General features: G+C 37.9%; 1 protein-coding gene and 1 long non-coding RNA gene across 16 annotated transcripts in view; one reads left to right on the top strand and one right to left on the bottom strand.

Annotated features, from left to right (window-relative positions):
* Positions 1–127: 127 nt before the first annotated feature.
* Positions 128–13,404, top strand: LOC132402862 (uncharacterized). Of its 2 annotated transcripts, XR_009515114.1 has the most exons (4): positions 128–634; positions 4,646–4,805; positions 10,715–10,822; positions 13,087–13,404. It is a non-coding gene; the product is annotated as an uncharacterized LOC132402862 (long non-coding RNA). The 2 variants fall into 2 exon arrangements; XR_009515115.1 differs by lacking the exons at positions 10,715–10,822; positions 13,087–13,404 and adding an exon at positions 6,279–7,268.
* Positions 13,405–16,071: 2,667 nt separating this feature from the next.
* nek2 (NIMA-related kinase 2) overlaps positions 16,072–20,556 on the bottom strand; it is a 62,700-nt gene continuing 58,215 nt past the window's right edge. For all 14 annotated transcript variants that reach the window (XM_059985890.1, XM_059985877.1, XM_059985878.1 and 11 more), the window contains 3 exons: positions 19,932–19,986; positions 18,914–18,987; positions 16,072–16,808 (listed from right to left, as the gene is read on the bottom strand). In XM_059985890.1, the coding sequence (XP_059841873.1) occupies positions 16,576–16,808; positions 18,914–18,987; positions 19,932–19,986 (362 nt within the window). In that variant the 3' untranslated portion in view covers positions 16,072–16,575. The remainder of the gene's footprint in view (positions 16,809–18,913; positions 18,988–19,931; positions 19,987–20,556) is intronic.

Raw genomic sequence — 20,556 nt, 5'->3', positions numbered from 1 at the left:
GCCGATTGGTTGAGTCGGCAGCAGACGTAATGCTTATTCGTTTATTTTGGTGTCAATCAATCTTCTTCAGCCCGCCCTGTGCAACCGCCCTACTGTTTTTTCAAAAAGGCCGGCTTGTCCGGCAGGTTTCTGGTTTTGCCCGGTCTCGCCGTTGAAGTAATTGTGATGCTGTTAAATTGTCCCGAAAGCAATCAATGACCGCTGCCGGCTCTATTCATACCCTACCTCAGGCTGGATTGGCCATTATTTTCAACTTTTCTTTTTAATTAGGGGATAATGCTAGCAATTCACCTAAGTGAAGTGGAGGTCTTACTTTTTTCATCGCTCTTTCTAGTCATGAGAATTGTTCCCTGTCTAAGTCGTTTCGCAATTATCCAAGTACCTTTTAGTTATTGTGTGGGTGTCTTAGTGTGACTCAGCATTGCAGGTAAGTAATATTCCAATAGTTTAAACCCCGGGGAAAACTCTTAAATGAACAATATAAACACAAGAGATTCTGCAGATGCTGGACGTCTTGAACAGCACACACAAAGTGCTGGAGGAACTCAGTGAGTCAGACAGCATCTATAGAAAGTCGACCCTTCATCAGGACTGGAAAGGAAAGGAAAGGAATAGACGCCAGAATAAGAACGAGGTAACGACAATAAAGGAACCGCATGCCTTATTCCCAATAACTGTAATTGTTTTTTGCTTTATATTACTTATTAAATTTGGCTTATAGTGGACGAAAGAGGGGGTGGGGAACTGTGAAAAACAAATATATTACAAAATAGTTCTCATATAATTCACATGGGCAGATCGACCACACACATGTCCATTCATCTTTGAAATCCAGACATAAGAGACTGCAGTTACCGAAAATCGGAGGCAAAAGGCAAGGTCTCGACCAAGAATATGATTGGTCCTTTGCCTCCACAGATGTAACTTGACGCGCTGGTTTCTTCCAGCAGCATTTTATATGTATTTGTGAACTCTTGTCTGAAGTAAAATTGCCCGTGATCCACCACCGAGTACGGCTGGATAAACACCGACTAATATCATTCTGTTTACAACGCGATACGCTAAGTTTCCGTGTCTTCATGTTTCTCCCTCTGTGCATTCAAAACCATGAACTTCAGTCTTGCAGGTTATTCTTCATTTTCCCCTTATAAGTACTGCAAGCCTTCAAATTAGTTCAAGCGGTCTGTGCACGTCATTTTCAAACTTCGCTTGTATGGCTATCTTTGATATTGTCCATGCAGTATAATGTGTTTCTACAGTCTGGGAGGCCAACCAGTAAACATTTAAAGAATTTGCATTAATGTCATGCCGGTGATAGACTACACCTCAAGAAAAAGTTATGCCTAGAATGGAAATATACTAAACTTGGAAGGCGCGCACACGATAAAACAAAACATTCAAAGTGTAGTCGTTCATATCTGGAAGTCATAGAACAGAACAACCCGTACAACAGGCTGGAGGAACTCAGCAGGTGATACGCAGCGTGATGTCTTCAGCAATATGGTCATATTCATCCATACGTGTTTGTTCCAATGCCCCAAAGACTGGCTTTGGGTAAATGGTGTATATTGGCATCAAATACAGAATGGATCCTCGCACAACTGATTATACTGTTGTTGCTAGTCAACGAGAAAAACCTTGCAGGATTTGTATTTTTCTACGGGCTTTTAGGTCTAATGTTATTCATACACAAGCTACGGAAATGCAGTACAATATAAGATCGTAGTATGCAAGGTTTAGACGGCTGTCTCGTTCATAATATTTTCAAATAGAAAACAGATTCCTCCAGGTAGCCTACTCTGCAGTTCAAGGCCGATAAATGTCAACTCCGGAATACTGTCCATTAGTGCCAATCCTTTGTCCCCTTACTTAATCAAAACCCTATGTAAATTTTCCTATAAAAGATTCACATATTCTGCAGCCATGGTCCTTTAACTTCCAAAAAAAAGAAGGTTCATGACCTTTCCAAAGAAAAAAAATCTGCCTTACATTTGTCTAAATTCAGTGCCCACCCTTATTTTTAAATGGGCGTTCCATAATATGCATTCTCCCACAAAAGGGAAATCCTATTCAATACACCCTATCAAACTCCTCAGAATCTTTTAAGTTCCTGTCAAATCACTTTTCACTCTTCTAACCTTCAGCCTAGCATTCTAGATGTAGAGAAAGCAATATAACTGAAGCATACCTTTCTATTTTTGTGCTCAATTCTCCTTTCAAAAGCATCCTATTAACTTTGTTAATTATTGTTGTATTTGCACATTAGCCTTCTGAGATTAGGGCATACAGATCCTTCTGCAATCTCTTCCCCTTTGGATAATATGAATCTTTTGTTCTACAATTTCATTTGAGGTAGAATTTAAAAATAAGAAAACTGCAATCACTCTGAAGGGATTATATCAACCTTCCTCTTCTTAATAGTAACCAGGTCATTGAGAAACATGCAGGCAGATTAGAGAAAGATGCAAAAACATCAGAATTGTCATAGTGGGTGACTTCAACTTCCTCAGCATAAACTATGACCTTGGTGCAGCAGTGTCTGGGGTAGAATTCATTTGGTGCATCCAAAATGTTATGTGGATAGTTTAAACACAAGGGATTCTGCAGATGCCGGAATACTAGAATAACATGCACAAAATGCTGGAGAAACTCAGCAAGTCAGGCAGCACCTATGGAAGAAAATAAACAGTCAACATTTCAAGCTGACACTCTTCATCAAGATTGGAAAACAAGGGGTAGAAGCCGGAATAAGAAGGTGGAGAGAAGGGAAGGAGTGGAAGCTGGAAGGCAATAGGTGAGAACACATGAGGGGGAAGGTGTGTGAGTGAGCATAAACTTACTAGCGAAGGGGTTTACCAGAGTGTGGGAACAGTCAGGAAACAGTGATCACAACTCATTAAATCTTAAGATAGTTATGACAAAGGAACTTACAGTTAAGTATTACAGTTAGGCAAGTCTATCTACATCGAAGATGTAGAGGGTGCATAAAGACCAAATGCACAGAGTACAGGACTGTTTTACTCCAATAAGAAGGTAGAACAGTGACGGCAGCATAAGGGTGATGAAAGAGGTATTGAATTTAGTCAAGAAGAAAGAGGTAGCAGCTGCTTAGCACCCCCATCCCCCTGATCAGAGTCACGTGAAGCCATGGGAGCAGCTGGTTCATATCACGTCCTGGCTATGCAACCACTGATGTGAGGCATTCAATCTCTGAAGAGCAATTGATAATGGCTAGATGAATCTGTCTTGTAAAGACATTGCCCAGAAGAAAGCAACGGCAAACCATTTCTGTAGCAAAAGTTGTCAAGAACAGTCATGGTCAAAGACCATGATCACCCACGTCATATGACACTACACCCTGTTCATGGATTGTTTGTCCCACTCCCATTAAGGAGGGAGCTACATAGCATCCACACCAGGACCACCAAACTCAAAAACAGTTACTTCCACCAAGCAGTAAGGCTGATCAACAGCTCCACCCACTAACCCAATCCTCCATATCCCTAACCACCACAGCTTTATCATTTCCTATCAATCATCTTAAGGACAGACAGTGTGACAGACAGACACTATGCCTAGAGTCACTTTATGGACAAACAGTCAATCTATGTATATAAACTATCTTAGATATTTTATTGTGTTCTTTTAATTATGCTTGTGGTTTTTATCTTATTGTGTCTGTGCTGCATCAGATCTGGACTAAAATTATTTTGTTCTCCTTTATATTTCTGTACTGGAAATGACATTAAATAATATTGAATCTTGAATCTTAGCCCACTGCTTTATTCTGTCTAGGCCATGACTGTGTGGCTAGGCACAGCTCAAGCACCATCTATAAATTTGCTGATGACACAACTATTGATTGCAGAATTTCAGATGGTGATGAGGAGGCATACAGGAGTGAGATAGATCAGCTGGTTGGGTAGTGTTGCAGCAACAACCTTGCACTCAACATCAGTAAGGCCAAGAAATTGATTGTATATTTCAGGAAAGGGAAATTGTGAACACACACCAGTGTTCATCAAGGTGTCAGCAGTGGCAAGGGTGAGCAGTTTCAAGTTCCTGGATTTCAACATCATAAGATCTATCCTGGGTCCAACATGTTGATGTAATTACAAAGCATCATGAAAGTGTCTATATTTCATTAGGAGTTTGAGGAGAATGGCATGACCAAAGACTCTCGCAAATTTTGACAATGTACTGTGGAGAGCGTTCTAACTTGACGTGTCACCATCTGGTATGGAGGGGTCACTGCACAGGGTTGGAAAAAGCTGCAGAACGTTGTAAACTTAGCCAGCTCTATCATGGGCACTAGACTCCCCAGCATCCAGGAAACCTTCAAAAGCTGATGCCTCTAAAAGGCATCACCCCGTTATTAACGACCCCCATCATACAGAACATGCCTTTTTCTCATTGCTACTATCAAGGAGAAGGCACATGAGCCTGAAGACAAACACTCAATATTTCATGAATGACTTCTTCCCCTCTGCCATCACATTTCTGAATTTGTCAATGAACCACATACACAGGGTTTTGTTCGGGAAAGTTATGTCGTACTCCTTAACTGAGTGTTTTTTTAAGGAAATGTAGTAGATGTTGTAGAAATGGATTTTAGTAGAATGTTTGACAAGTTCCCTCATAACAGGCAGAGCCAGAAGATTAAGATGTATGGGATCCATTTGACTGGCTTGCTGACAGAAGACAGACGTGTCTTACTCTGGTTGGAGGTGTGTGACGGATTGTTTTCCATGGGAATCCATATTGGGACCTTTGTTTGTGAAGCAGATAAAACACTTGGATGATGGGTGAGTTCTAATCATAAAAATCATACAAAGGTTGGTGGTGTTGTAGATAGTGTGGGAGATTGCCAAATGATATAGTGGGACATAGATCAATGGCAGATATGGGGTGGGGCTGGGGTGTGGGGAGAAATAGTAGATGGAGCTTAGACCGGGCAAATGTGAGTTATAGCACTTCAGGAGATAAATGTAATGAGAAGTATTACATTCCATTACACAATTTCTGTCAAAGTTCTTAACAACATTGACATTAAAAGCAATCCAAAGCAATCTTAAAGTCCAAATCCATAGTTCCCTGAAAGTGGCTGCACATATTGATGGTAAAGAAGGCAGATGCTTTTATTAGTTGAGGTACTGAGTTCCAGAGTCAGAAGGTTATATTGATAAGTTTTTAAAGTCTGGTCAGGCCATAGCTGAAGTACTGCATTCAATTCTAGCCACCTCATTACGGAAGGATCTGGAGGCTTTGGAAAGGTTGCATGATACAGCCTGGCTTAGAGGGCTTGTTCTATAAGGAGAGGTTGAATAGACTAGTGTTGTTGTCTCTGGATGGCAGAGGCTGAGAGGAGACCTAATAGATGTATATGAAATTACCAAAGGCATAGATAGAGTAGAGAGCTGGTATTTTTTCCTCCAAATGGAGGGCCTAGATTTAAGGTAAGAGAGTTTTTTTTACATAGAGAGTGGTTGGTGCCTGGACAATGCTGTCAAGGGTAGTGGTGGTGGAAACAGATATAATAGAGGTGTTTAAGAAGCTCTCAGATAGGCATATGAATATTCAGAGAAAGAGGGCCATATGCAGACAGATGGAATTAGTGTAATTAAGCGTTAATAGCCCAATATTTTTGATCAAAATAAACTTTATTCATAATAAAATGTTATTTACTGAAGTAAACTGTACAGTGCCTTTCTATTTTTACATTCATAGTTAATGCTTTCAGTAGTGTTCTATTATATTTTTTTAAACTAATTGGACCGTACCACACATATGCTCCCCTCATGTGGATTGGTACAACATTGTTGACCAAAGGCCTGGTCCTGTACTGCACTGTTCTATGTTCTACTTCACATCATCCCACATCTTACTCCATTTTTCAGATTTTTATCTACTCACCTAAACAATCTATCCTCCTTTGTAGTCTTCCTCTGTCTTCTCCACAACTTACTTTCCTACATATCTTTCTTGTCATCAGCAAATGTCATCCAAATCATTTAAGTTATTTAGACCTCTGCACAAATCCCACTGGCACAACACTCACTGCAAACAAAAAAGCACTTGTATCTGCTTTAAATGGGTTTGGGGAGGAATATGTTGATAATCTGGAGAGTGTTGGTATTAAGAAGAAATATTAGACATCATCATGGAAAAATATAAGGGTTGATGAATCCATAGGCTGGGAATCTATTCCAAAATGCAGTGGGAAACAAGGGAAGATGTAGCTGGATGTCTGACAGATACTTTTACATCTTTTTTTTTAGCCACAGGTGAGGTGCCAGAAAATGTCGTTCTTATATTTTTAAAAGGCAGCAGGTAACTACAAACTGATGAACCTCATATCAGTGGTAGACAACACGTTGGAAAATAAACTAACGGATGTAATATAAATACGGCACATATGGGAAAGCAGGTGCTAATCAGGCATAGCAAACATGGCGTATTCTTGGTGTTCACCTGATGGAGAATCTCACCTGGTCCCTCGACACCAGCTCCATAGCAAAGAAAGCCCAGCAGCATCTCTACTTGCTGCAAAGGCTGAGGAAAGTCCATCTCCCACCTCCCATCCTCATCACATTCTACAGGGGTTATATTGAGAGCATCCTGAGCAGCTGCATCACTGCCTGGTTCGGAAATTGCACCATCTTGGATCGCAAGACCTTGCAACGGATAGTGAGGTCAGCTGAGAAGATCATCGGGGTCTCTCTTCCTGCCATCACGGACATTTACAGTACGCGCTGCATCTGCAAAGGAAACAGCATTATGAAGGACCCCATGCATCCCTCATACAATCTCTTCTCCCTCCTGCTGTATAGGAAAAGGCTCCGAAGTATTTGGGCTCTCACGACCAGACTATGTAACAGTTTCTTCCCCCAAGCTATCAGACTCCTCAATACCCGAAGCCTGGACTGACACCTTGCCCTACTGTCCTGTTTATTATTTATTGTAATGCCAGTACTGTTTTTGTGCACTTTGTGCAGTCCAGTGTAGGTCTGTAGTCTAGTGTAGCTTTCTCTGTGTTTTTTTATTATGTAGTTCAGTCTAGTTTTTTGTACTGTGTCATGTAACACCATGGTCCTGAAAAACGTTGTCTCATTTTTACTATGCGCTGTACCAGCAGTTATGGTTGAAATGACAATAAAACTTGACTTGACTTATGTGGGAGATGCCATGTCTCATTAATTTGGTTGAAGTTTTTTGAGAAGGTAACTAAGAAAATTGATGAATACAGGGTATTAGACAGCTGGAGGAACTCTGTGGGAGGAATGGGATTGTCAAGGTTTCAGGTCAAAACCCTGCATTGGATATGAGTCTTGAGTTTTTCTCTCCTCACACTGATACTGCTCAACCCCCCTGAGTTTGTTGCTCCAGATTCCAGCATCTGCCATCTCTTGTATCTCTACATGATATTAAACATTATATGGGCTTCAGTAAGGCTCTTGACAGGGTCCACATGATAGGCTTGTCTAGAAGGTTTAGGCACAAGGGATCTAACGTGAGCTGACTAATAGAATACAAAATTAGCTTGCTGATCGGAGACAATGAGCGATGGTGGAAGATGCTACATTGATTGGAAGCCTGTGACCAGTGGTGTACCACAAGGATCAGCACAGAGTCTTTTGTTGGTGATATAATTAATGCCTTGCATGTGTCTGCAGAAGGTATGATAGTCAGTTTGTCAATTACCTGAAAGGTAGTGTTTGGACATGGCAAGGAAGGTCATCTGAAGCTAGAGCAGGATGCAGGTCCTCCCCAAGTTATGGCTCAGTTCCATTCCTAAGAAATGCTCAAAACAGTTCACAAGTCAGAAATACAGCCCCAGCGGTAGAGTTCCCATACTGAAGAATCCTGAAACCCGTAGTTGCTGGCAAATCCATTGCACCAGTCTCCCAAACGCTAGTTTATATGTATGGATTGTAAATGCCCAAAATTTATAAGCTGGGGTGGACCTATATGAATAAGATGGAAAGGTGGACAGAGCACTGGCAGATCTCACTTAACCTACAAGTACTAGTTATGCTCTTTTATGAAGTCAAACAAAAATAAGATGTATGCAGATAACAGTAAGGAATTTTGCTGAACAGAAGGACCTTGTCCATGTAGATAAAGAAGTGAAGAAAATATATGCATGCTTGCCTTCATAGCCCAGGACATAATATTTCAGATGATATGTTTCAACTTTACAAAACAGTGGTTAGATCACACATGGAGTATTGTGTGCAGTTCTAGTCACACACTGTGCTTGTGCTTTCAAGAGTGTAGAGGAAATTCTCCAGGAAGCTGCCTGGATTGGAGGACTTGTAATGGGGAGAGATTGGATAGGCTGGACTTGTTTTCATGAAGGCTGAGGGGTGACCTGATAAAGGTATAGAAGATTATAAGATGCAAATATAGGGTAGATAGAATCTATTTCCCTTGGTAGGAGTATCAAAAACAAAAAAAAAACCACAAAATTGAAGTGTGAAGAAAGAGTTTAATAATAAATTTGAGGGGAGAATTTTTTTTTCTGCACAGAGTGGTTGATAATTGGAACTGATTTCTGGAGGAGGAGGTAGAATCAGGTAAGATCGGTTATGTTGAAGAGAAATTTACATAGACTTTTGAATGGGTGAGGCATAGAAGAATGTGGCTGTAATGCAGGGAAACTGGATTAGTGCAGATGGGGGAAATGGCTGACATAGACATAGCCCATTTCTGTCTTGTTCAATTCTATGATTGTATGACTCTGTGACTTAATCTTATTGACTCTGATTACCTCGCACCCTTCTGTACCCTGCTATGATGAATTTAATAATAGTTCTAAAATTTTTCCTGATGACAGATATTAAACTATTTGCCCCACTTTCATGTTTTCTGCTTTCTGTTTCTTGTCACCTTCCAACACAACCTACTTCCACATTCTTGAATAAAGGACTTCATTATTTTTAGGAAAGAGATCCAGAACGCATTACTGAGGTTTAAATGGGGTGTATTGAAATCAAAGTGGTGGGGGGAGGGGCAAGAATAAAATTTAAAAAATGGTAGGCCATTGACATCAGATAACAAGTTAACTCCAAAGACACTGCAAAAAGTGTGAAAGTCATCTGAATTGCTAAAAAATTATTTCATTGATTTTAATATGCATGGACTAATTTCCTCGTAATTTTCTAACTCAAGGTATTAATGGAGGAGCACAAAGGTCCAAGGAAAATATGGATTTACATAATAGTCTGCATTGTTTGCTTCATAATTTTCAATTTCTTTCACATTATTCAAGGATACCTAAGGACTAAATGCACCTTTGCAGTAGTATATACTGTCAAAGCTTTCTGGAATTTCTACTACTGTATCATGAAATTCTGGTTACAAAAATCAGAGTCTGGAAACCTACACTCAGTGGCCACTTTGCACCTGCTCTTTAATGCAAAGATCGAATCATCCAATCATGAGGCAGCAAATCAATGCATAAAAGCATGCAAACATGATCAAGAGGTTCAGTTGTTTTTCAGAATGGAAAACAAATATGATCTGGGTGACTTGACCATGGAATGATTGTTGGTGCCAGGCAGAATGGTATGAGTATCTCAAAAACAGCTGATTTCCTGGGATCTTTAGATACAATAGACTCTGGAGCAGGGGTTCCATGGACCTCTTGGTTAACGATAATGGTCCATGGCATAAAAGGGTCGGGAAACCCAGTTCTAGAGTTTATAGAGAATGGTGCTGAAAAGCAAACAAAAACATTTAGTGAAAGGCAGTTCTGTGGGCAAAAACACCTTGTTAATGAGAGAGGTCCGAGGAGAGGCCAAACTGGTTCACACTAACAGGAAGATGACAATAAATCAACTATGTTACAACAGTGGTGTGCAGAAGAACAGCTCTGATAGTACAACATATCAAACCTTGAAGTGTATGGGCAACAGCCACAGAAGACCATGAACATCCACGCAGTGGTCACGTTATTAGGTACAGCAGATACATTATAAAGTGGCCACTGAGTATGTGGCATTCTTATAGTAACTCATGCAATTCACAGCACAATGCAAATAATAATGGTCTTGGCAAATATAAATTAGCATTTTTTACCGATTCAAATATAGTTAGAAATGATTGAATGCAATTTTCAACAGTTAGCCTCATTTTCTGATCAATACTATTTAAATTCCAATCTAACTCTTTTAGTTTAAACATGTATTTCTTAATGTGCATTCAAAATGGAAAGCTGCGAGACTGAATTTAATAAGCTTGGTTATGTATGTGAGGTCAGATAAAATGACTTTGGAAGCAGACGAAATGTCATTTTTTAAAATGTCACTACTTACACTTCTTTAGGAAAAGCAACACACTTGTTTTGATGTCAGATCGTTATCTGAAATCTACATCTGACCCCCCAGAACCATGCTGTATGGTCAACTTAATGACCTTAAGCAGATGGAGAATAATTGCCATCTTTTCATGTTTCTATATATTACACATATATATTTTCATTTTCAATCATTTACTAATTCTTCCTTTATCAACACCACTTTGATAATGACTGGGTGGCAAAACTATAAACTACGATTTTAACTTGGAGTCTGATAGTCTGCTGAATAACCCTGATAGGGCCACGTGGGAAAACACATGTAATGTCCTGCCTTAGGTGATTATACATTTCTATTTTTGTTAAATTTGACCTTTTTTCCAAACCTGTTGTCCAAAAATGTTGTTTTCATTGTAGGTGAAATGAAAAGAATGCTAATGCAATGAGTGGTGCTGTGCACTGTATTATCAACTAACCCTGCCTGTTTATTACTTGGATGTACCTGGGGCTATTTTCCAGACCCTGGTAAGTACCTTACTAATATGTTTTGTTAGTGAAAAATACCATGAGAACATGGCTGGTATTATGTTCAAGAGAAAATCTGCAGATGCCGGAAAACAAAGTAATACACACAAAAAGCAGGTCAGGCAGCAGCTATGGAAAAGATTACACAGTCGATGTTTCAGTCAGAGACCCTTAATCAGGAATTGTGGTGGTATGGTGTCTATTTTATCTTACCCATCCATTACAATTTTGGGCAAAATAACTCATAATCATCCTATCTTGCTTTAAATATTTTCCCACATCAATGGCAGCAACCACATAACTGTTTGCTCTGTTATCAAACAACCAACAGTAGCATCTCAATGTTAGTAGAGACAGATTTGTTTGATAGGGATATTTTATAAGGGTTTTCTAATTATCTTGTTCTTTTTATGAGAATGGGTATTACATAATTGTGGAATTAAAGGTAATACAGGCAAATAAAGTTCAATCGCTATGTATCACTTATTATTTACCTGTTAATAAATGGAGAAATGCTAATCAATGCTGATCAAAGTCCATGCTAATTAACTGTGATTTTAATCTTCATCTTTTATTCTTGAGCCTTGGTATCTTAGTTCTTGATTAATGGAAGTATCAGATGTGATTAGTGAATCTGTTCACTTCTGAATGACGACCTGAAACTTTGCCCAACCCCAAGATAAGGATTAGCAAAATTAAAATGCAATATATTTATTTTAAAAGCGTAGAGGCAGAATCCTTAATGAATAGGCCTTATCCAAGTTGCAATGCTTTTGCTCTTAAGTCAGAGATATTAGATTTTAACAAAAGAAAATTGCGGATGCATACAATAAAAGTTGTTTTTTACTGTTATAATGACTGAATTGTTAATCCTATAAAGAACTGGTACAAAGTTGTGAGCACGAGTCCTTCACAGCAAGCTGAATAAGGGAAAACATTGCTTCAATTACAGACTGAAAGTTACATACCATAAAAAAGCCATTAATTTATGTTTGTGTAGGATTGTAATATGATGTAAATATATCAGAAAATTATATTTTTGACAAGCCTAGAACCACATGATTTATAACATAGAATAAGACTGATAGTCCCATATGGTTCACTTCAGGCTTAATAACCCATATTACCCATTTCTCAATTGTTTGTAACTACTATTAGCATAAATATCTATGCCTCTCTTTCTTATTTAACTATTTACCTCTGGACCTTGTTACGACTACTGAATATGATAACAAAATTCTACATTATAACACTGAGTAAAAAAGAGTCTCCTGAACTCCTCCTTGTATGCATTTGCGTCTAAAGTTTATGAGTTTTACTATAGAGGTTTATGGCAGCAATAAAGTGATAAATGTCCTGCAACCTGACAGGAATGAAATGTTCATACTCTTGCTTAGTTGCACATTATAGGACAAATGCTATGTTTAGCACACTGATTCCACCTAGAGGTCATTATGTGTGAAATAATACATAAGAACATAAGAAATAGGAGCAGGAGTAGGCCATCCGGCCCATGAGCCTGCCCTGCCATTCAATAAGATCATGCTGATCTGTCTGTAAACTCAGCTCCATCTACCTGCCTTTTCCCCATAAACCTTAATTCTTTTACTATGTAATAACCTATCTAACTGTTTCTTAAATATATTTAGTGAAGAAGCCTCAACCGCTTCCCTGGGCAGAGAATTCCCCAGATTCACCACTCTGTGAAAAAGTTTCTCCTCATCTCCATCCTAAATCTTCTCCCCCCTAAATCTTCTCCCCTGAATCTTGAGGCAATGACCCCTAGTTCTAGTCTCACCTACCAATGGAAACAACTTCTATCTTATCTATCCCTTTCAAAATTTTGTATGTTTCTATAAGATCCCCTCTCAATCTTCTGAACTCCAGAGAGTATAGTCACAAACGACTCAATCTCTCCTCATAGGTTAATCCCTTCATCCCCAGAATCAACCTGGTGAACCCCCTCTGCACTGCCTCCAAAGCCAGTATATCCTTCCTCAAGTTGAGACCAGAACTGCACACAGTACTCCAGGAGTGGCCTCACCAGTACCCTGTATAGTTGCAGCATGACCTCCCTGCTCTCGAATTCAATCCCTCTAGCAATGAAGGCCAACACTCCATTTGCCTTCTTAATAACCTGTTGTACCTGCAAGCCAATTTTTTGCGATTCATGCGCAAGCACTCCCAAGTCCTTCTGCACAACAGCAAGCTACAACCTTTCACTATTTAAGTAATAATCTGTTCTTCTATTATTCCTTCCAAAGTGGATGATCTAGCATTTACCAACATCGTATTCCATCTGCCGGACCTTGGCCCTCTGAAACACTGCAAAGAAAAGGATTAACATGATAAAACACAAAAGCAACTATAAACCTATTAACCTTATCTTACTATCTTTCCTTTTGGTTAGTCCTGACGAAAGGTCTCGGCCTGAAACGTCGACATCGCTTCTTCCTAGAGATGCTGTCTAGCCTGCTGTGTTCTACCAGCATTTTGTGTGTGTTGTTGTAACCTTATCTTAATGTCTTTTTCTTCATGGCATAATCTTTCAGTGTATGTCCTTTATTTACAATGTTGTCACTAAAAACAGACAGTTCTAATTTTGATCAAACCGATTAAATCTTTGTAAACAATCCTGTGGAGTTGAATACAATCAGTTGTCAATACTTATGCATATTTCTGGCACTAGTAACTGCAAAAGAATTTCTCCGTTTAGATCTTTTGAAAAAAAAAGTTGGGGGAATGCTATGAATAAGGATAAGAATAGATTAGTAATTAAGATCCAAAATTGGATAAAGCTTATTTCAATACAGAACTAATAATAGCTAGGAAATAATAGCCTGAGAGTAATGTTAAAACCTATAGGTAACCAATGGGAGGCATTCATAAGTAAAAGAGAGTTCAGGAGCAAAGTTGTTTCCCGCATGGTGAAAGATACAACTAAGGAACCACTGATATGTATGGGCACTGAGGGCTAGAACAACAGAGGTGTTTTCTCATGGAATGCTTAAAGGAATGCAGGACAGCTGAGGCACCAAATATAGAAAAGTGTGGTGAGGGTATTAAAAAAAGTAATTGAAGGCGGAGAGAGGACATGAAATGACACTAGCAGGTAAGAGTCTGGTAAATTCCAAAGCTTTTTGTAGGTATATTAAGAGCTAAATGATAAGAAGATAAAGAGCAGGGCCCATGAGAGACAAAAGAGGGAATTTTTGCCTGCGGTGCAAGAATAAGTCAGGTTTATGTCCTCGGATGGTCAGGGGATGAGAGGTGGAGGGGTTCAACAACTTTAAATTCCCTAATGTTATTCTGAGGACCAATCCTGAGCGCAGCATGTGAGCGCAATTATGAAGAAAGCACAGCAGCACCCCTACTTCTTTACGAGAATTTGAAGGTTCAGCATGACACCCAAAAGCTTGATAAACTGCTGTAGCAGTGTAGTAGAGTATATTGACTGGTTACATTGCAGCCTGATATGGAAACACCAATGCCCTTGAACGGAAAACCCATAAGAAGTTGTAGGTACAGCCCAGTCTCTCACAGGTAAAGTCCTCCCCACCATTCAGCACATCCACATGAAGCACTGTCACAGGAAAGTAGCATCCATCATGAAGGACGCCCACCACCCAGGACATGCTGCCATCAGTAAGAACGTAGAGGAGCTTCAGGACTCACATCACCAGATTCAGGAAATTATAACCCCTCAACCATCAGGTTAATAAACCAAAGGAGATAACTTCACTTGCCCCATCATAGAAATGTTCCCACAACCTATGGACTCCTAATAATCTGTTATTATTCTATAACAGATTGAGAATGCCCACAAGAAAATGAATCTGATGGTTGTATGTGGTGATATATATGTATTTTGATAATAAATTTACTTTGAATTGAATACTATATTTATTACAGGGGGAGACCAATGCAATTGAAGAGTTCAGGAAGAGCAGCAGTAAAATTTTAGATCAAAAGTTTTTCAGTACTTAGTGGGCTAAAAAGGTGCACATATACCAGGTGGCAGATGACTTGTTAACAATGAATGTAGTATCTTTATTCCAGACAAGCAGAAGGGAATTATGCCAGCTAACAAATGAATGAGTCTGACATTGGTTGGAGAGAAATTATATAGAAAATATAGTGAGGTGCAGGACTAATCAAGTGTACTAATGAATGGCAAGGTCCTAGCAGTGATCCGTGTGACTCAGCCTTCCAACTGCAAAGCAACTTTTTTTTTTACCATCTGCTACCTATCACCAAGGCAAATTCAGATCTATTTTGCCAAAAACCTTATTAAAGTTTGTGTTGCTTACGTCAATTCACCACCTCAAAAAAATTAAATCAAATTAGTCAGACAAGACCTATGGTTAAAATGGCCACATATAATTACAGACCAAATATAATTTGGGAAATGTGATGTCATCCATTTTTAAAGAATAAGATCTTTTAATTAGTGAAGCAACATTGTAGTACAACAGGATTTCATCATCATCAGAGCACATGTAAAATGTTACTGTGGAAGTCTAACAAGTGGGTAGGCCTTGACTGAAAATGAAATGATTTAAGTAAGCTTTAATGCTAATTTACCGATGTATTGTGTAAAATATTGAATCTGATTAAAGAGAAACGTGTTTACACTAGAGACATGCAGTGATCCCTGAGACACGGAAGTTAATGAAGGAAACAAAGTAATCATTAGAGTTTCCTACGGCTGAGTATTTTCAAAGTAGGGGCGTTAGTTAAAATAAAGTGTTAACCATTTTAAGTGGAAGTCAAATGGAATTTATTTTCCCAGATGATTGCAATTCTTTGAAATTACCTTCCTTAAAGAACTGAGGAGGTAAAATTATTGAATATATCCTACAGATTGATAGATATCAGGGTGTCAAGTGATACAGAGGTAGAGTATGGGAAAGTGACGTTGACGACAATAGTGGGTCAACCATAATTTTATGCAATAATAGTACATGCTTCAGAAAGTGATTGGCCTACTTGTGCCTGTTCTTAGAAATTTAAACTGTTGCATTAAAGAATGGAAAGTCAGCTAACAGCTTTTCATTATCCAAATAAGTGTGCAACTTTCAACTTTGTTGGGTAAATAAGAACAATTATAACTATGTTTTATATATCCAGACAAGTATTCTTTTCTCCAGAAAGGAATTGATTACATATCTTCCTGCTCCACTAAAGCCGAGTTACTGTCTCAGTTTACAGATGTTAATGTTTTAACACAGAAACACAGACGGGGCAAATCGGTCACCAAACAGTTTATACATAAAAATGGTAAAATAATCCCTTCAAAGATATACAAAGTTGAAACAGAACTCTTTAAATGAAAACTTTTGAAAATAATATTTTACAACTTATTTGATCACATTAAGTGTAACAGTAGTGCTAGTGCAAAGATTTAAAAGATGTAACATGACGACCATTTCAGTGTGGTTTGTGGTTTATGCTGCGAGAGGTTCAAAAGCAAAATTCCAAAAATGTTCAGAATAATTGTGTAGTAGGGAAATCAGAAGGGAATGAGCATGCTACAAGTTAAAGTGAGTAATGGTGCTGGATAAAGCAAATGGATGGGTTTTTGTACACTGACAGTCAGATGTTATTTCCAGTTCTGGATATGGGATTAAAACCCTAAAACATTCAGTCATCAGGCATGTGCAGGTCACTTTCATAAGCTAACAGATAGTTAGCTTTATCACAGTCTTTTAAGGAATCTGTTCTTTTTCCCCAATGTCAATGACAAAAATAAGTTAGCGCATCCCCAAAAGTTGTCTGCTCTTTAGCTGATAACTTTTTTCCATTTCGTATAATGTTCTAGCTCGGAGGTTGGCAGCTTGCAGTCTTTTCTTCAGATCCAAGTTCTTCGGTTTATTCAGAAGTTGTTTCGTTGCACCAATTTCCTTAAAATGAATGTTCTCTTTACTTTCTCCTGCAAAATGAACTTTCTTCTTCCCTGGAGAGGATTCTATGCCGAAGCAATCATCTAATGTAAGAGTCAGAACAAAGAAGAAATTGAAATATTTTATAATCATTTTGCAGCTTCTTAATATGTTAATTAATTACCTATGCACAGTATGAAGTGGGAATGAATTTGTTTATACTTTTCCTGGAATGGATACAAAGGAAAAAAAAGGTGACTGTGAAGACAGTAATTATAAATTTCCAGTGGTTACCTGTTACACTGTATTATTTGTATTAAAAAATTTCATGAAATGGTCTATGGTTTCAAAGATTACACCATAACCGCAGTAAGTCACCTATCAGAAATTCAATTTTATTCACAACTACAGTCGGCCTTCCTTATCCATGGGTTCCACATGGGCAGATTCAACCAACTGTGGATCAGGAAAACCCGGAAGTTCTCTCTCCAGCACATGTTGTTTCAGAATGTACAGACTTATTTTTCTTGTCATTATTCCCTAAACAATACAGTATAACAACTATTTACATAGCATTTACATTGTATTGGGTATTATAAGTAATCTAGAGATGATTTAAAGTACAAGCAGTCTTTAAGTTGGATTTGTATGCAAGTCAGAACTGGTACATCGGTATTATTTAGCGTCAGTTAGTCAAACGTTTGTCTTAGTATATAGTATATATTTTACCTTTCTGTGCATATAAGACACTTAAGAAACACTTGTATTCCAATAATTAAACCATTGCTTTGCTTAGTAATAATTGTAGCTTTCATCGGGGCAGGGCCTTTCACATGCTCTATTATTCTCACTTTATCCTTTAAAATTATTCTGATCATTGACCGACTGTAGCCTAACACTTTTCCAATGACTAATGGCGTTTCACCTCTCGTATTCAATCGTGATTGCATTCCATCAACAGAACAGAAACACTGCAGATTCAGCAACACGCTCCCCCAGCTTCTAAAATCCACCCACACTGAGACAGGTTAAATAAGGTCTGGAGCTCCCCAGGGTCCTAAATAAGGGACTTGAGCATCCGTGTTTTTCAGTATCTGTGGGGGGTCCCAGAACCAATCCCCGATGGATAAGGAGGGCCGACTGTACTAATCTCATGTTTTCATAATTTTAAACTTAGCAGCCCAGCCACATCTACAAATTAGTCATTTACAAAGTTTTTTAAAAATCAGCAACTTCTTAGAAATGCATTGATTTTACTTATGCAAACTTACGAGATTTAACAAAAAAAATTATGCAATTTAAGCACAAGCCCATTGTATATTGATTTTAATCTCAAATATAGACTGTGATAATATTGGGGATACATAGGGGAGAGGATTCGACAGGTGAAACCAATCAGTATATTTTCACTCCAATGGAAATAGTGTCATTATGTCACTTGATTCTCAGAATAAGCCAGGTTGAGTAAAATTATGTACTGCTGGTGATATATTACAGAGTTCAAGAGAAATCAAAGTTAGAGAGCTCTTAAGGTGAACGTGTTCCAGATGAACAGATTTCTGGATAACCAGAAAGATGGAGGATAAATCAGACCAAAAGAGTAAATGACAGATGCCACTTGAGAGACAGGTTGATTCAGAAAGTTCAGAAGATAAGAGCAGAGTGTTTGGATACTTATGATAAATACAGCTGGTGAAGACCAGTAAACCATAAACTGTCAAAGTAACAGAGGGTAGAGTACATCAAGGATGTCAAGAATTTAAGGCAGCAAATGGAGTAGCTGAAATGAACAAGCCTTCTTCACCCTCTTACAGCCAGCATCACCCCCATGTGTGTCAATCTCCATCTCCACAGAGACATATTTGTTTGCTCCTTCTTCCCATTTCTAATGAAAAGTCATCTATCTGAAACATTAACTCCTGCAGATAACAAACCAGCATTTCTAACATTTTGTTGTTCATTTCAGGGTTCCTGCATCTGCAATATTTTGCTTTTCAAATCAGTTTTGATTCAGCAAACCTGTTTCCAACAGCCTTTGGGAATAAAATGTTTAAACAGAATACACTTACTTTGGATAAACTTAGAAAACCCATCCGAAAAAAGCTACAGCATTTATGTTTCATTAAAAATTAGAATACAAATTTCATGCACATTACTTTTAAAGGTTGACTATGTGTGAATGCTGAGAATTTTTGATAATACCACCTACCTAACCTACCAACAGGCATCTTCAGTTTTTCCTGTTGCTTCAAAAAGGTGTAATTCTTTAGTAAGCTCTCTGCTCTGTTAACAAAAGACAAAAGTTTCTTTTTGTTTTTCCAGTCATAGAAAAGGAACACTTGGAAAATTTTATTCTGCTTAAGGAAACTTACAAACACAGAAAACATACTCAGTTTGAGAAAGCAACAACTAACAGTCTTTGATATTATTTGTCTGTTTAACATTGTGACTTAAAAAAATGTATAGTTTACACAGATACCCAAAAATTGTTTTCATTTATCTAGTGCACCAATTTACAGTATTATCCACAATAAACTTAATTGAACAGAATTAAAGCTTATTAAATGAATTAGTTCTACTATAAATTGGAAATCTTATGCATAGTATGTTCCAAGTGTGTTTAAAATGCTATAGTAATCCATAAATACTCAAACAAATTTAAATGTTTTAATGAATATACTGTATTATAAATTTTAGAATTTATAAAACTGCTTTCTAGTTTCACATCAACAAGAATTTTGTGATTCACTATTCAAACAACTAATAATTTCATAGTTGCTGATCAAGAGATCCCATTGAACCCTCACAAGACAGCAAAATTTTCAGAAAAAGGGAAATTTCTACCAACAGATAACTTAAATTTCTATGGAATTTTGCCCTGCTCTGTCCCACCCACATTACATTGTCAGGAAATATTGTTGCTTCATTAATTACTACAAATTATGGACAAAGTCTTTATGAAATTTATATAAACAAAAAAAGGTAAAAATACTTGAATTCTAAATTTTACAGTAATATTCTGATGATATTTCACAATCTTCAAGAAAACAAAAAATTGATTTGTATTTGATGCATATAATTGCTTCATTGCTGCCTTGCAAGGGGAGGATGGAAAGGTGCGGACTGTGTTAAAAGGTTTTCATGGTGACTGAATGAGTTTTGCAATAAACTTGATCATTTTGCAGAGGAAGGGAAATGTCAGACGTTATTAAGCAGGCATCCATTACCTAGAAAACTTTTCTTCTACCAGTCTCTCTCGGATGCAAAGCTCTCGTTCACGTTCTGGAAAAAATATCAATAGAATGCAACATTAACAAAATTTGTACAATTGCTACAATTTTAGCAATTTTATGCATGTATGAAAGTAAAGTGAAATGATTTTTGTGAACCATTAGTTAGCTTTACTCCTGATAGTCAGTAACGCCAAATATTCACTTTCAATACAGATGATTCCCAACCCAATACTTCCAACGTTCTCTCTCACTCCCTGCAGATTTCCAGCATCTGCACTACTTTTCTTAATTTAACGAGAAACAGGAATCAAGGAGAGAGTGCATCATACACGGTATTGTTTTAGATTGAAATTCATTGCAGCATTTGGTCAATATCTCCAGTCTTCCACCAAAAATATACTTACAGATTAATTAACATGAGCTGTAATTAATCTCAGTGGATATTCAATATTTTCATGCAATGCTATCGAGTAGAGGAAAAAAAACTAAAAGTGTATATACAGATATACAGTCAAGAATCATACAGCATAGAGCAAGTGTTATGATCCATGAATCCACAATGACAATCAAGCACCCACCCAGTTATACCAATCAACTTTCTTCTCAAATTCTACCTCTC

The sequence above is a fragment of the Hypanus sabinus genome, chromosome 12, assembly GCF_030144855.1.
Source record: "Hypanus sabinus isolate sHypSab1 chromosome 12, sHypSab1.hap1, whole genome shotgun sequence".
NCBI classification, from domain to species: Eukaryota; Metazoa; Chordata; class Chondrichthyes; order Myliobatiformes; family Dasyatidae; genus Hypanus; species Hypanus sabinus.
Note: the sequence above shows the minus strand (reverse complement) of the source record. Positions and strands in the feature narration are given on the sequence as shown.